Source organism: Mauremys mutica, chromosome 2, assembly GCF_020497125.1.
Source record: "Mauremys mutica isolate MM-2020 ecotype Southern chromosome 2, ASM2049712v1, whole genome shotgun sequence".
In the NCBI taxonomy this organism is placed as follows: Eukaryota; Metazoa; Chordata; order Testudines; family Geoemydidae; genus Mauremys; species Mauremys mutica.
The window spans coordinates 3,902,876-3,916,135 of NC_059073.1; the positions used below are offsets into that span (position 1 = coordinate 3,902,876).

The 13,260-nt window shown below is 55.8% G+C and overlaps 1 protein-coding gene across 1 annotated transcript in view; it reads right to left on the reverse strand.

The window, feature by feature from the left end:
• Positions 1–375: 375 nt before the first annotated feature.
• Positions 376–13,260, reverse strand: part of LOC123362584 — a 33,973-nt gene continuing 21,088 nt past the window's right edge. The window contains exon 4 of the mRNA XM_045002969.1: positions 376–1,575. Within this exon, the coding sequence (XP_044858904.1) occupies positions 1,249–1,575 (327 nt within the window). The 3' untranslated portion in view covers positions 376–1,248. The remainder of the gene's footprint in view (positions 1,576–13,260) is intronic.

The window sequence follows — 13,260 nt, forward strand, 5'->3', positions numbered from 1 at the left end:
GCTCGAGAGAGCGTCAAGTCCAGCCCCCCACGCTGAGGCAGGGCCAAGTAACCCTACAGCAGCCTTGTTCTTAAAAACCACCACCGACGCGGGGACCCCACAACCTCCCTGAGACGCCTGTTCCAGAGCTGAACCCCCGAGAGTGGGGAAGCAGCAGCCATGAGAACGACTGATCCCCACCCAGTAAAAACATCACCTCACCCACCTACCCCGGGCCCCTCACAGCTACACCACCACTTCCACTGACCGCGCAGGGTGGGTTTGCGACCCCTTATAACCGCCAGATCCTGTTCAGCAGTTCCCCACCCAGCCAGTTACTCCCCGGTTTGTAGCTGTGCATTTGATTTTTCCTTCCTAAGTGAAGTACTTGGCACTTGTCGACTGAATTTCATCTTGCTGATTTCAGACCAATTCTCCTATTTGCCACAGGCCTTTTGAATTCTAATCCTGCCCTCCAAAGTGCTTGCAACCCCTCCTAGCTCGGTGTCACCTGCACATTGTATAAGCCTAAACTTCCCTAGGTGAGCTGTTCCAGTGGTTAATTCCCCTGCCTGACAGGAAACTGCACCTTGCCTGGCTTCGACTTCCCAACATCAAATCTCATTCTGCCTTTTACAGCCAGACCCAAGAGCCGCCTGCCATCAGAAATCGGCTCCTCTGGAAGTGCCCAAGTCACCTCTGAAACGTCTCTTGGATGAGCTACCTGGACGGAGTTTCTTTAGTCTCTGCCTTGAGGCCGTGTTCCACACCACACGCCAGCCTCGTAGAGCTTTTCTGAATCCTTCCCAGTTTGCCAACATCCTTGTTGAAGTGCCACCACCCAGGGATGGGCCCACCAATGCCATACACAGAGGTCACAGCACCTCCGTGTCCTACTCGATGGCTCCCAGGATCACGTTCACATTATAGCCCCAGCATCGCGCAGGGAGCTCAGGGTCACACCCTCTACGTGCATTCCAGCAGCCAGCCCCTAATCTGACCCATGGGCTCTGTTCCCGGTCAGGTGACCCTGCGCAGACACACGCCCGGCCCCCTCGTGGATTAAACACGTGCGGTTCAGAGGAACCTGCCATACCAAACGATCCAGACTGGCTGTCCCTGTATTTACCACACCAGCAACTGGGTGTAGGCGCAAATGTTACCAGCAGCGATTGTCTGTTTTCTCCCAGATGATGGATAGATACTGAATAGCGCTGGGCTGAGACCAGATCCCACTAGAAACACGCCCACGGGGTGACGGTCCCCCATTCACAATGGCTGCTGGTGATCTGCCAATCCAGCTGCACTGTTCACACAGCAGCTGTCTCTCATCACATCCAGAGGGGGAGAGCTATGACCCTCTGCCCAGAGAAAACGCATTGGCATGACGAGCACCCTACCTGCGATCCGGATCACGGCTCTCTCCGCCGGGTCCAGCACGGTCCCGCTGCCCGAGGACGACTTGGTTCTTTTGGTCCTCTGGTGCTTGGCCAGGTTCCAAGGGAGAGTGTCCCCAGGGCTAGGGGAGCTGCTGCTACCACTTGAACTCTCCTCTGCCATCCTGGACTTCTCCTTCCTGCCAGCAGACATCAGCTCCTGCAGAGTAGGAGAGCGTCAGAGCCCAGATCCCCCAGCCCACTCTGCCCTGGCACACCCTGCTGCTGCAGCCATGGAACGCACCAGCGACCCCAACGCATCCCAGCCTGACCCTCATTCAGGAGTCTAGCTTCTGTGCACACCCGTCCACCCAGTGTCTCCTACACCTGACCACCCAACACACAGTCGGCCCATCTAATACACCAGCACAGCTTGTATGCACACCCGTCCACGTGGTGTCTCCTACACCCAACCACCCAACACACTCTGCCCATATAATAAACCAGCACAATCTGTGCACACTCACCCGCCCAGCGTCTTCTACACCTGGCCACCCAACACAGTGTGCCCATCTAATACACCAGCACAACCTCTGTGCACTCCTACCCGCCCAGTATCTTCTACACCCAATCAGCCAACACAGTCTGCCCATCTAATACACCATCACAGCTTGTGTGCACATCTGTCCACCTGGTGTCTCGTCCACCCAACCACCCAACACGCAGTCTGCCCATCTAATACACCAGCACAACCCCTGTGCACACCCATCCGCTCAGTGCCTCCTACATCCAACCACCCAACACAGTGTGCATATCTAATACACCAGCACAATCTGTGCACACCTGTCCACCCAGTGTATCCTAAACTAGACCATCCAACACACAGTCTGCCCATCTAATACACCAGCACAATCTGAGCACACCCATCCACCCGGTATCGCCTACACCCGACCGCCGAACACACAGCCTGCCAATCTAATACAGCTTGTGTGCACACCTGCCCACCTGGTGTCTCCTACATCCTACCATGCAACACAAAGTCTGCCCAGCTAATACACCAGCACAATCTGAGCACACCCATCCACCCGGTATCTCCTACACCCGACTGCCGAACACACAGCCTGCCAATCTAATACAGCTCGTGTGCACACCTGCCCACCTGGTGTCTCCTACATCATACCACGCAACACAAAGTCTGCCCAGCTAATACACCAGCACAATCTGTGCACACCCCACCCACCTGGTGTCTCCTACACCCGACCACCCAACGCACAGTCAGCCCATCTAATACACCAGCACAGCCTCTGCGAACACCCAGCCGCCCAGTGTCTCCTACACCTGATGACCCAACACAAAGTCTGCTCATTTAATACACCAGCACAATCTGTGCACACCCATCTTCCCAGTATCGCCTTGTGACGAAGTGGGAATGTTTCTTAATGTGTTATGTGAATGCTGAGTGGGGAGTTTTGACCTGGGAAGGTTGTGGGGGAAGTTTTGCTTGGACGGCCTGCATTGGGGAAGGGAGGATACCTGAGCATGTAACATGAGAACCCAGGAGGGGGTTGGAGGCCAGATAACACCTCTGCCGGGACACTGGACAAAGGACACAAAGACTGGGGGAGGAGCGGGGGGAGGCTGAGTGAGAGGCGGAAGGGAGTTTTCAGGTTTGGAGCTGACTGGAAAGAATATGGGGCGCCCCAACCAACAGGGCTGTGGCCTTCCTGGCGCCCCCAAATGGACCTAACTAAGGGGGTCCTGTTGTCTGTATCGGCAAGACCTGTTTTGGACTGTGTTCCTGTCTAAATAAACCTTCTGTTTTACCGGCTGGCTGAGAGTCATGGTGAATCGCAGGAAGCCGGGGGTGCAGAGCTCTGACTCCCCCCCACACCGTGACTCTTCTACACCCGATCAGACAAAACAGTCTGCCCACCTAATACACTAGCACAGTTTATGTGCACACCTGTCCACCCAGTGTCTCCTACACCCGACCACCCAACACAGTCTGCCCAGCTAATACACCAGCACAACCTCTGTGCACACCCACCCACCCAGGGTCTCCTACACCCGACCACCCAACACAGTCTGCCCAGCTAATACACCAACACAACCTCTGTGCACACCCACCCACCCAGGGTCTCCTACACCCGACCACCCAACACAGTCTGCCCAGCTAATACACCAGCACAAATGGGAATTGTGTGATCATGGGAGACTTTAACTTCCCAGATATAGATTGGAGGACAAGTGCTAGTAATAATAATAATATGGCTCAGATTTTCCTGGATGCAATAGCTGACGGATTTCTTCACCAAGTAGTTGAAGAACCAATAAGAGAGGATGTCATTTTAGATTTGGTTTTGGTGAGTAGTGAGGACTTCACAGAAGAAATGGTTGTAGGGGACAACCTTGGTTCAAGTGATCATGAGCTAATTCAGTTCAAACTAGATGGAAGGATAAACAAAAATAGATCTGGGACTAGGGTTTTTTATTTCAAAAGGGCTAACTTTAAAGAATTAAGGAAATTAGTTAGGGAAGTGGACTGGACTGAAGAACTTGTGGATCTGAAGGCAGAGGAGGCCTGGAATTACTTCAAGTCAAAGCTGCAGAAACTATCAGAATCCTGCATCCCAAAAAAGGGGGAAAAAATCATAGGCAGGAGTTGTAGACCAAGCTGGATGAGCAAGCATCTCAGAGAGGTGATTAAGAAAAAGCAGAAAGCCTACAAGGAGTGGAAGATGGGAGGGATTAGCAAGGAAAGCTACCTTATTGCAGTCAGAACATGTGGGGATGAAGTGAGAAAGGCTAAAAGCCATGTAGAGTTGGACCTTGCAAAGGGAATTAAAACCAATAGTAAAAGGTTCTATAGCCATATAAATAAGAAGAAAGAAGAAGTGGGATCGCTAAACACTGAGGATGGAATGGAGGTTAAGGATAATCTAGGCATGGCCCAATAGCTAAACAAATACTTTGCCTCAGTCTTTAATGAGGCTAATGAGGAGCTTAGGGATAATGGTAGGATGACAAATGGGAATGAGGATATGGAGGTAGATATTACCACATCCGAGGTAGAAGCCAAACTCGAACAGTTTAATGGGACTAAATCGGGGGGCCCAGATAATCTTCATCCAAGAATATTAAAGGAACTGGCACATGAAATTGCAAGCCCATTAGCAAGAATTTTTAATGAATCAGTAAACTCAGGGGTTGTACCGCACGACTGGAGAATTGCTAACATAGTTCCTATTTTTAAGAAAGGGAAAAAAAAGTGATCCGAGTAACTATAGGCATGTTAGTTTGACATCTGTAGTATGTAAGGTCTTGGAAAAAATTTTGAAGGAGAAAGTAGTTAAGGACATTGAGGTCAATGGTAATTGGGACAAAATACAACATGGTTTTACAAAAGGTAGATTGTGCCAAACCAACCTGATCTCCTTCTTTGGGAAGGTAACAGATTTTTTAGACAGAGGAAAAGCAGTGGATCTAATTTACCTCGATTTCAGTAAGGCATTTGATACGGTTCCACATGGGGAATTATTAGTTCAATAGGAAAAGATGGGGATCAATATGAAAATTGAAAGGTGGATAAGGAACTGGTTAAAGGGGAGACTACAACGGGTCATACTGAAGGATGAACTGTCAGGCTGGAAGGAGGTTACTAGTGGAGTTCCTCAGGGATCGGTTTGGGGACCAATCTTATTTAATCTTTTTATTACTGACCTTGGCACAAAAAGCGGGAATGTGCTAATAAAGTTTGCGGATGACACAAAGCTGGGAGGTATTGCTAACACAGAGAAGGACCGGGATATCATACAGGAAGCTCTGGATGACCTTGTAAACTGGAGTAATAGTAACAGGATGAAATTTAATAGTGAAAAGTGCAAGGTCATGCATTTAGGGATTAATAACAAGAATTTTAGTTATAAATTGGGGACACATCAGTTGGAAGTAACAGAGGAGAAGGACCTTGGAGTTTTGGTTGATCACAGGATGACTATGAGCCACCAATGTGATATGGCCATTAAAAAAGCTAATGCAGTTTTAGGATGTATCAGGCGAGGTATTTCCAGCAAAGATAAGGAGGTGTTAGTACCATTATACAAGGCACTGGTGAGACCTCATCTGGAATACTGTGTGCAGTTCTGGTCTCCCATGTTTAAGAAGGATGAATTCAAACTGGAACAGGTACAGAGACGGGTACTAGGATGATCCGAGGAATGGAAAACCTGTCTTATGAAAGGAGACTCAAAGAGCTTGGCTTGTTTAGCCTAACCAAAAGAAGGTTGAGGGGGGATATGATTGCTCTTTATAAATATATCAGAGGGATAAATATTAGGGAGGGAGAGGAATTATTTAAGCTTAGTACCAATGTGGACACAAGAACAAATGGATATAAACTGGACACTGGGAAGTTTAGACTTGAAATTAGATGAAGGTTTCTAACCATTAGAGGAGTGAAGTTCTGGAACAGCCTCCCAAGGGGAGTAGTGGGGGCAAAAGACATATCTGGCTTTAAGACTAAGCTTGATAAGTTTATGGAGGGGATGGTATGATGCAATAGCCTAATTTTGGCAATTTAGCAATTGATCATTGGTTATCAGCAGGTAAGTATGCCCAGTGGTCTGGGATGGGATGTTAGATGGGTGGGATCTGAGTTAATACAGAGAATTCTCTCCTGGGTGCTGGCTGGTGAGTCTTGCCCACATGCTCAGGGTTTAGCTGATCACCATATTTGGGGTCGGGAAGGAATTTTCCTCCAGGGCAGATTGGCAGAGGCCCTGGAGGTTTTTCGCCTTCCTCTGCAGCATGGGGCACGGGTCACTTTCTGGAGGATTCTCTGCAGCTTGGGGTCTTCAAACCACAATTTGAGGACTTTAATAACTCAGACATAGTTAGGGGTTTGTTACAGGAGTGGGTGGGTGAGATTCTGTGGCCTGCATTGTGCAGGTCAGACTAGATGATCATAATGGTCCCTTCTGACCTTAAAGTCTATGAGTCTATGAGCACAATCTGTGCACAATTATCGGTCCGGTGTCTCCTACACCCAACCAGCCAAAATGAAGTCTGCCCACCCATCTAATACACCAGCACAGCCTCTGTGAACACCCGTTCGCCCAGTGTATCATACACCCGATCACCCAACACACAGTCTGCCCATATAATACACCAGAAGAATCTGTGCACAACCATTGGTCTGGTGTCTCCTACACCCGACCACCCAACACACAGTCTGCCCATCTAACACGACAGCATAATCTGTGCACATCCATCTTCCCAGTATCTTCTACACCCAATCAGCCAACACAGTCTGCCCATCTAATACACCAGCACAGCTTGTTTGCACACCTGTCTGCCCAGTGTCTCCTACACCCAGCCACCCAACACACAATCTACCCGTCTAATACACCAGCACAGCCTCTGTGAACACCCATCCACCCAGTGTCTCCTATACCTGATGACCCAACACACAATCTTCCCATCCAACACACCAGCACAGTCTGTGCACACCCAGCCACCCGGTGTCTCCTACACCCAACCACCCAACACACAGTCTGCCCATCTAATACACCAGCACAAACAAAACTGAACAAAACCGACCCCAAGACCGACCCTTTTGGCACTTCACTTGATACCAGCTGCCAACTAGACACAGAGCCATTGATCACTACCCGTTGAGCCCGACGATCTAGCCAGCTTTCTATCCACCATATTTGTTCAATATCTTCATTAATGATCTGGAGGATGGTGTGGACTGCACCCTCAGCAAGTTTGCAGATGACACTAAACTGGGAGGAGTGGTAGATACGCTGGAGGGTAGGGACAGGATACAGAGGGACCTAGACAAATTAGAGGATTGGGCCAAAAGAAACCTGATGAGATTCAACAGGGACAAGTGCAGAGTCCTGCACTTAGGAGGGAAGAATCCCATGCACTGCTACAGGCTAGGGACCGAGTGGCTAGGCAGCAGTTCTGCAGAAAAGGACCTAGGGGTTACAGTGGACGAGAAGCTGGATATGAGTCGACAGTGTGCCCTTGTTGCCATGAAGGCTAACGGCATTTTGGGCTGTATAAGTAGGGGCATTGCCAGCAGGTCGAGGGATGTGATCATTCCCCTCTATTCAACATTGGTGAGGCCACATCTGGTGTACTGGGTCCAGTTTTGGGCCCCACACTACAAGAAGGATGTGGAAAAATTGGGAAGAGTCCAGCGGAGGGCAACAAAAATGATTAGGGGGCTGGGACACATGACTTATGAGGAGAGGCTGAGGGAACTGGGATTGTTTAGTCTGCAGAAGAGAAGAATGAGGGGGGATTTGATAGCTGCTTTCAACTACCTGAAAGGGGGTTCCAAAGAGGGTGGATCTAGACTGTTCTCAGTGGTGGCAGATAACTGAACAAGGAGTAATGGTCTCAAGTTGCAGTGGGGGAGGTTTAGGTTGGATATTAGGAAACACTATTTCACTAGGAGGGTGGTGAAGCACTAGAATGGGTTCCCTAGGGAGGTGGTGGAATCTCCTTCCTTAGAGGTTTTTAAGGCCCAGCTTGACAAAGCCCTGGCTGGGATGATTTAGTTGGGTTTGGTCCTGCTTTGAGCAGGGGGTTGGACTAGAACCTCCTGAGATCCCTTCCAACCCCAATATTCTATGATTCTATGATCACCCAACACACAGTCTGCCCATCTAATACACCAGCACAGCCTGTGCTCAGCCCCGCTCTTCTGTCCATGAGTCAACCACACAGCCTCAATGTCTGTCACTACCAAGCCTTGAATCCATGGTACTCTGCCTTTCAACGTGTTACAACCCAGTCTCTCTGTCGCTCACATATGGGTCCTGCCCCTGGGTCCCCACTGTGCCAAGTACCAAAAATCTCGTTCCACCCCAGCCTGTGCCCAGCCTCCTGTTACACCCTCTGCAGTGCCCCTTCACACCTCCACAGCCCCTTCCCTGCCCCCAGCCTCCTGCGGGTCTGGCGCCTGTGAGGAGTGAGCAAACCGCCCGCAGGGAGCATCCACAGCCCACCTGAGCCATTGGGTAGCTGTGCCCACCCCCCATGTCCCTGTGGGGCAAGGCCAAACCACAGGCGGGATGCTCTCAGGGACCAGCATGCCTCACACAGCTGTTCAGAAAAACATGCCCCACGTTTGGAAATGCCAGAAGTAGAACTGACCACACCACCTCTGCTCTGCCCCTTGTGTCTGCGCTACGAGACAGTCCATCACTGCCTGTCCCCGCACTGCGGCTCCCACGCGCCCTGCCTCACACAGGGCCCAGGACAGACCTGCTCTGGGAGGGGGGGTTTAAAAAACCATCCTGAAAAAAAACAGAATTCTCTCCTGTGGCATCATACTGACATCTCAGTTCGGAGGCAGCCACAGCGGCGTGACTCCAGCCCCCAGCCCTGCCCTGCACGAAGGGCGTGCCAGGAGTTCTCATGGGGTGCACTGCACCCAGGCAGGGAGTGGGGAGGAGATTCTTGCCCCAGACCCACAGCAGCTACCTCCTCGCACTCCACATGCCCTGCATGGGGTTGGATCTCCCTGGGTGGGTCACCCACTGGGCACAGGTCTGTCCCGTCCCGCAGCCACCCTGGTGTGCTGACACGGAGAAGCAGTGTGGGAGGACGGACGGACCACCATGCACCCACACGGGATGGCCTCATGGCTCAGGCACAGATGGAATTGTGCTCTCTGGGCTCTATCCCTGGCTTCACCCCAGGGGGCCATGTGATCTGGGGTGAGACCTGCCCCCTGCAGCCCAGAACCCCCTCTAAGCCTGCCGCTGCCCCAGGCCGGAGGGGACTGAGACCCCAGCTGTTAGGAAGGACGGGCTGGAAGGCGCCACGTAACTGGTCACCACTCGCCTAGCAGAGAGCCCCCGGCTCACGACAACGACCAGAGATCCCCCTTCACCAAGCACAGGCCCATCCCACTGCCCCACGGCACAGCCAACGAGGGGGCAGGAACAGACCCCTGCACTAAGACCAGGCACCAGCCACGTGCTGTGCACGTGCTGGACAAACAGCTGCGCACCTCCCCATAGCGAGAGATACGGCAGCACTCAGCCCACTGCACCCTAAGCCCCACACGCCTACAGCCCCACAGCACCCAAACACGCACCCGCACACACCTACAGCCCCACTGCACCCAACCCCCCACACCCCCACTGCACCCAACCCCCCACACACCTACAGCCCCACTGCACCCAACCCCCCACACCCCTACAGCCCCACACAGCCCCACTGCACCCAACCCCCCACACTCCTACAGCCCCACACAGCCCCACTGCACCCAACCCCCCACACTCCTACAGCCCCACACAGCCCCACTGCACCCAACCCCCCACACCTACAGCCCCACTGCACCCAACCCCCACACCCCTACAGCCCCATACAGCCCCACTGCACCCAAACACGCACCCGCACACACCTACAGCCCCACACAGCCCCACTGCACCCAAACACACACCCACACAGCTACAGCCCCACTGCACCCAAACCCCCACACCCCCACTGCACCCAACCCCCCACACACCTACAGCCCCACACAGCCCCACTGCGCCCAAACACATCTACAGCCCCACTGCACCCAAACAACCACAGCCACCCACACACTCCTGCACCCATTGCCCTACACACTCACAGACCCCCACATGCACTGAACCCTGCACCCGCAGCCCCCCCTGCCCCCCCACACACACACTCCCACACACTGCCTGCAGCAGAGCTCGCAGCTCACACAGACATTCTCCGGCATTAGCACAGCTGCTGTCGCGAAGTGCTCCATCTCCCAGGAACACCCACAGACAGGCCCTGACACATCCACGCATGACTCCTTGCTCCACGGACACTGTCCCTGCGGCAGGGGGTCTCTGGTGCACAGGCCATGGGGTATCCCGAGGCTTGCAGCCCCTCCTGTCAATGCAGCACTGCTCTCGGTCAGAGGCTGCCTGGCACGGAGAAGGCAGGTGCAAGATCCCTGAGAGCAGGCCCCGATCTGCGATGCCAGGCCAGGATGCTGGTTCTGTGCCCAGTAGTCACAGCTCACAGCCATGTCACGGCGACCCCCATGGAAACACGGCATCAACCCAGGCCGGAGCCAAGGGGCAGGGGTCATGGCACAGACCCCGACTTGGGGGGAGCTCCTTAGGCATGACTACCTAGCTGCCTCGCTCATGCCACCATACACCTTGGCACCCACCAGGCCGCACTGCCCCCCAGCACCCATGGGGCAGACGCTGCAGCACCACAGCACAGCTACACACAGCCACACAGCAGATGATGTGGCCCTGTGCTTCACCCCACAGGTCTCCCACATCCCTGCCAAGCCCCCAGGCCCCTGGTACCCCCACCAAGCGCCCGGGCCTCCTGGCACCAAGCCCCTAGGCCTCCCACATCTCTGTCAAGCCCCGAGCGCCTCCTACCTCACGTCCCTACCAAGGTTCTGGCCCCCAGCACCCGCACCAAGGCCCAGGCCCCAGGCACCCCTGACTCCACACAGAATCCCTGCCAAGCCCCTGGGCACATCCCACTGAGCTCCCGGGCCCCTGGCACCCACCCACCGACCCCCCAGCACCAAGGGCCAGGCCTCCTACATCCCTGTGAAGACCCCAGGCCCCTGGCACTCACACTGGGCCCCTGGCGAGCCCCCCCCCCCATGAGCCCCTGGGCGCCCCTGACCCCACATGGAGCCCACAGACCTGCCCGATCCCTACCGAGCCCCCGGGTCCCTGCACACACCCCGCACGCACCCAGCCCGGCTGCTCGAGGGGGCCGGGCCGGGCAGCCGGGGGGGGCAGGGGAGTCGCCATCTCCATCCCGGCTGGGGGAGCAGCCAGACTCGCACCTCCCCGTTGCCTTGGACACGGGCTCGGGCGCCAATCAGAGGCGGGCAGGGGAAGGGGGGCGGCGGGCCCGGGGCCCCGGGGATGGGCTCAGGGGTCCGCCCGCCCGGGCCTGTCCTCGGCGGGTGCCGGGGTCCCCCACCCCGGGGCTCCTCCAGCGGGGTGAGCGCGGTCAGCCTGGGGCCGGGCCCATCACCGCCGCGTCGGAGCGCCCCGCACCTCCCGCCGCCCACTCACCGCGTCCGGGTTCGGGTCCGCCGCGCCGCGCCGCGCCCGGGCAGAGCATGGGGCTGGGGCTGGGGCTGGGACGGGGCGGGGCAGCGAGCTGCGCCTGCCTCCCTCCCTCCGCGCCGGTCCCTGCACGCTGCAGCCCTGCAGCCTGAGTGAGTGTGTGAGTGTGAGTGTGTGTGTGTGCGCACAGTGCGCGCGCACAGCGTGTGTCCGTCCGTCCCTCTGCCTGTGTGCGCAGTGCGCGCGCAGTGGCTGCCTGTCAGCCTGCGTGTGCGCACAGCGGGTCCGCCTGTCCGCGCGGAGCGTGTCACTGTCAGTGTGTCTGTGAGCGCAGGGGGGTGTGCGCGAGCCCGTGTGTCTCTGCCCGGGGGGGGGGAGTGTCAGACGGTGTGTGGTGTGGGTGTCAGTCAGGGGGCGTGTCAGTCATTGGGGGAGGTCAGTGTGTGGCGGCGGCGCTCAGTGCGGGGGTGTCAGGCAGTGTCTGGGTGTATGTCAGTCAGTGGGGGTGTGTCAGGCAGTGTGTGTCAGGCACGGGGGGTCAGTCAATGAGGGATGTCAGTGTCAGTATATGGCTGTGTCAGTCAGTGAGAGGGTGTCAGGTAGTGGGTGTCACTGTGTGGGTATATGTCAGGTAGGGGGAATGTCAGTCAGTGGTTGTCAGGCAGTGTGTGTCAGTCAGGGAGGTGTCACTATGTGGGTATATGTCAGGCAGTGGGGGAGTGTCAGTTAGTGGGGGACGTCAGTGTCAGTATACGGCTGTGTCAGTCAGTGAGGGGGTGTCAGGTAGTGTGTGTCACTCAGGGGGTGTCACTGTATGGGTATATGTCAGGCGGTGTATGTCAGGTGGGGGGAGTGTCAGTCAGTGGTTGTCAGGCAGCGTGTGTCAGTCGGGGGGATGTCACTGTATGGGTATATGTCAGGCAGTATGTGTCAGGGGAGTGTCAGTTAGTGGGCGGGGTGTATGTCATGATCTCCCCCACACCCTCCAGCGCCAGCCCTCCATGAATTATTGACCAGGATGGAGGCGGCAGCCGGCTCCCATGCACCCCGCCCAGAGGAGTGCTGGCCCCCAGCCAGGCGGAAGAGCAGGGCCTATCGGCCTCGTGCACAGACAGGAGAGCGCCAAGCCACATTAACCCTCCCTGTGTCGTGCCCGGAGAGAAGAGCGATCCCTCTGGAACCCGACCCCAGGAGCTAACCTGCCCCATGCCCAGAGACCCCCCGGACCCTGCCGAGGTTAACCCTGCGTAGGCAGGCACTAACCCCAGCAGGAGGGCGACTGCCCAGACCTCGCCACACCCTGTCCCTGTGGGAGAGAGGGGCTGTGTCAAGCCCCCGAGAGACTCACCCTGAATCCTGCCACCCCAGGGAACAGCCTCCCGGCTAGGGGGAACCCCAGCCCCTGCGCGGGCATGGGGGGGACACCCGCAGGCCCCCTACAGTCATTCCTGGGCTTTGCCCTGTTGCAGCGGGCTGCTGTGAGTGCAGCCCCCAAAACCACCCCAGTCTCTTTGGCTACAATCTGTCAACAGAAACTCAGATATGGCCCATCACTGTAGCCTCAGGGCTGGCCCTCTCCCCGACACTCTCAGCCACTCCTGCTGCCCATTAGCTGCTCTCCAGGCATGCGGTGGTTAGCGCTGGGCAGCCCAGGGTGCTGGCCCCACCTGAAGCGCGAGGCTATCTGTCCTCAGCAGCGTCTCCCCAGGCGAGTCTCAGCCATGCGCAGGGGCGGCTCTAGGCATTTCGCCGCCCCAAGCACGGCAGGCAGGCTGCGTTCGGCGGCTCGCCTGCGGGAGGTCTGCTGGTCCCGCGGCTTCGGCGGACCTCCC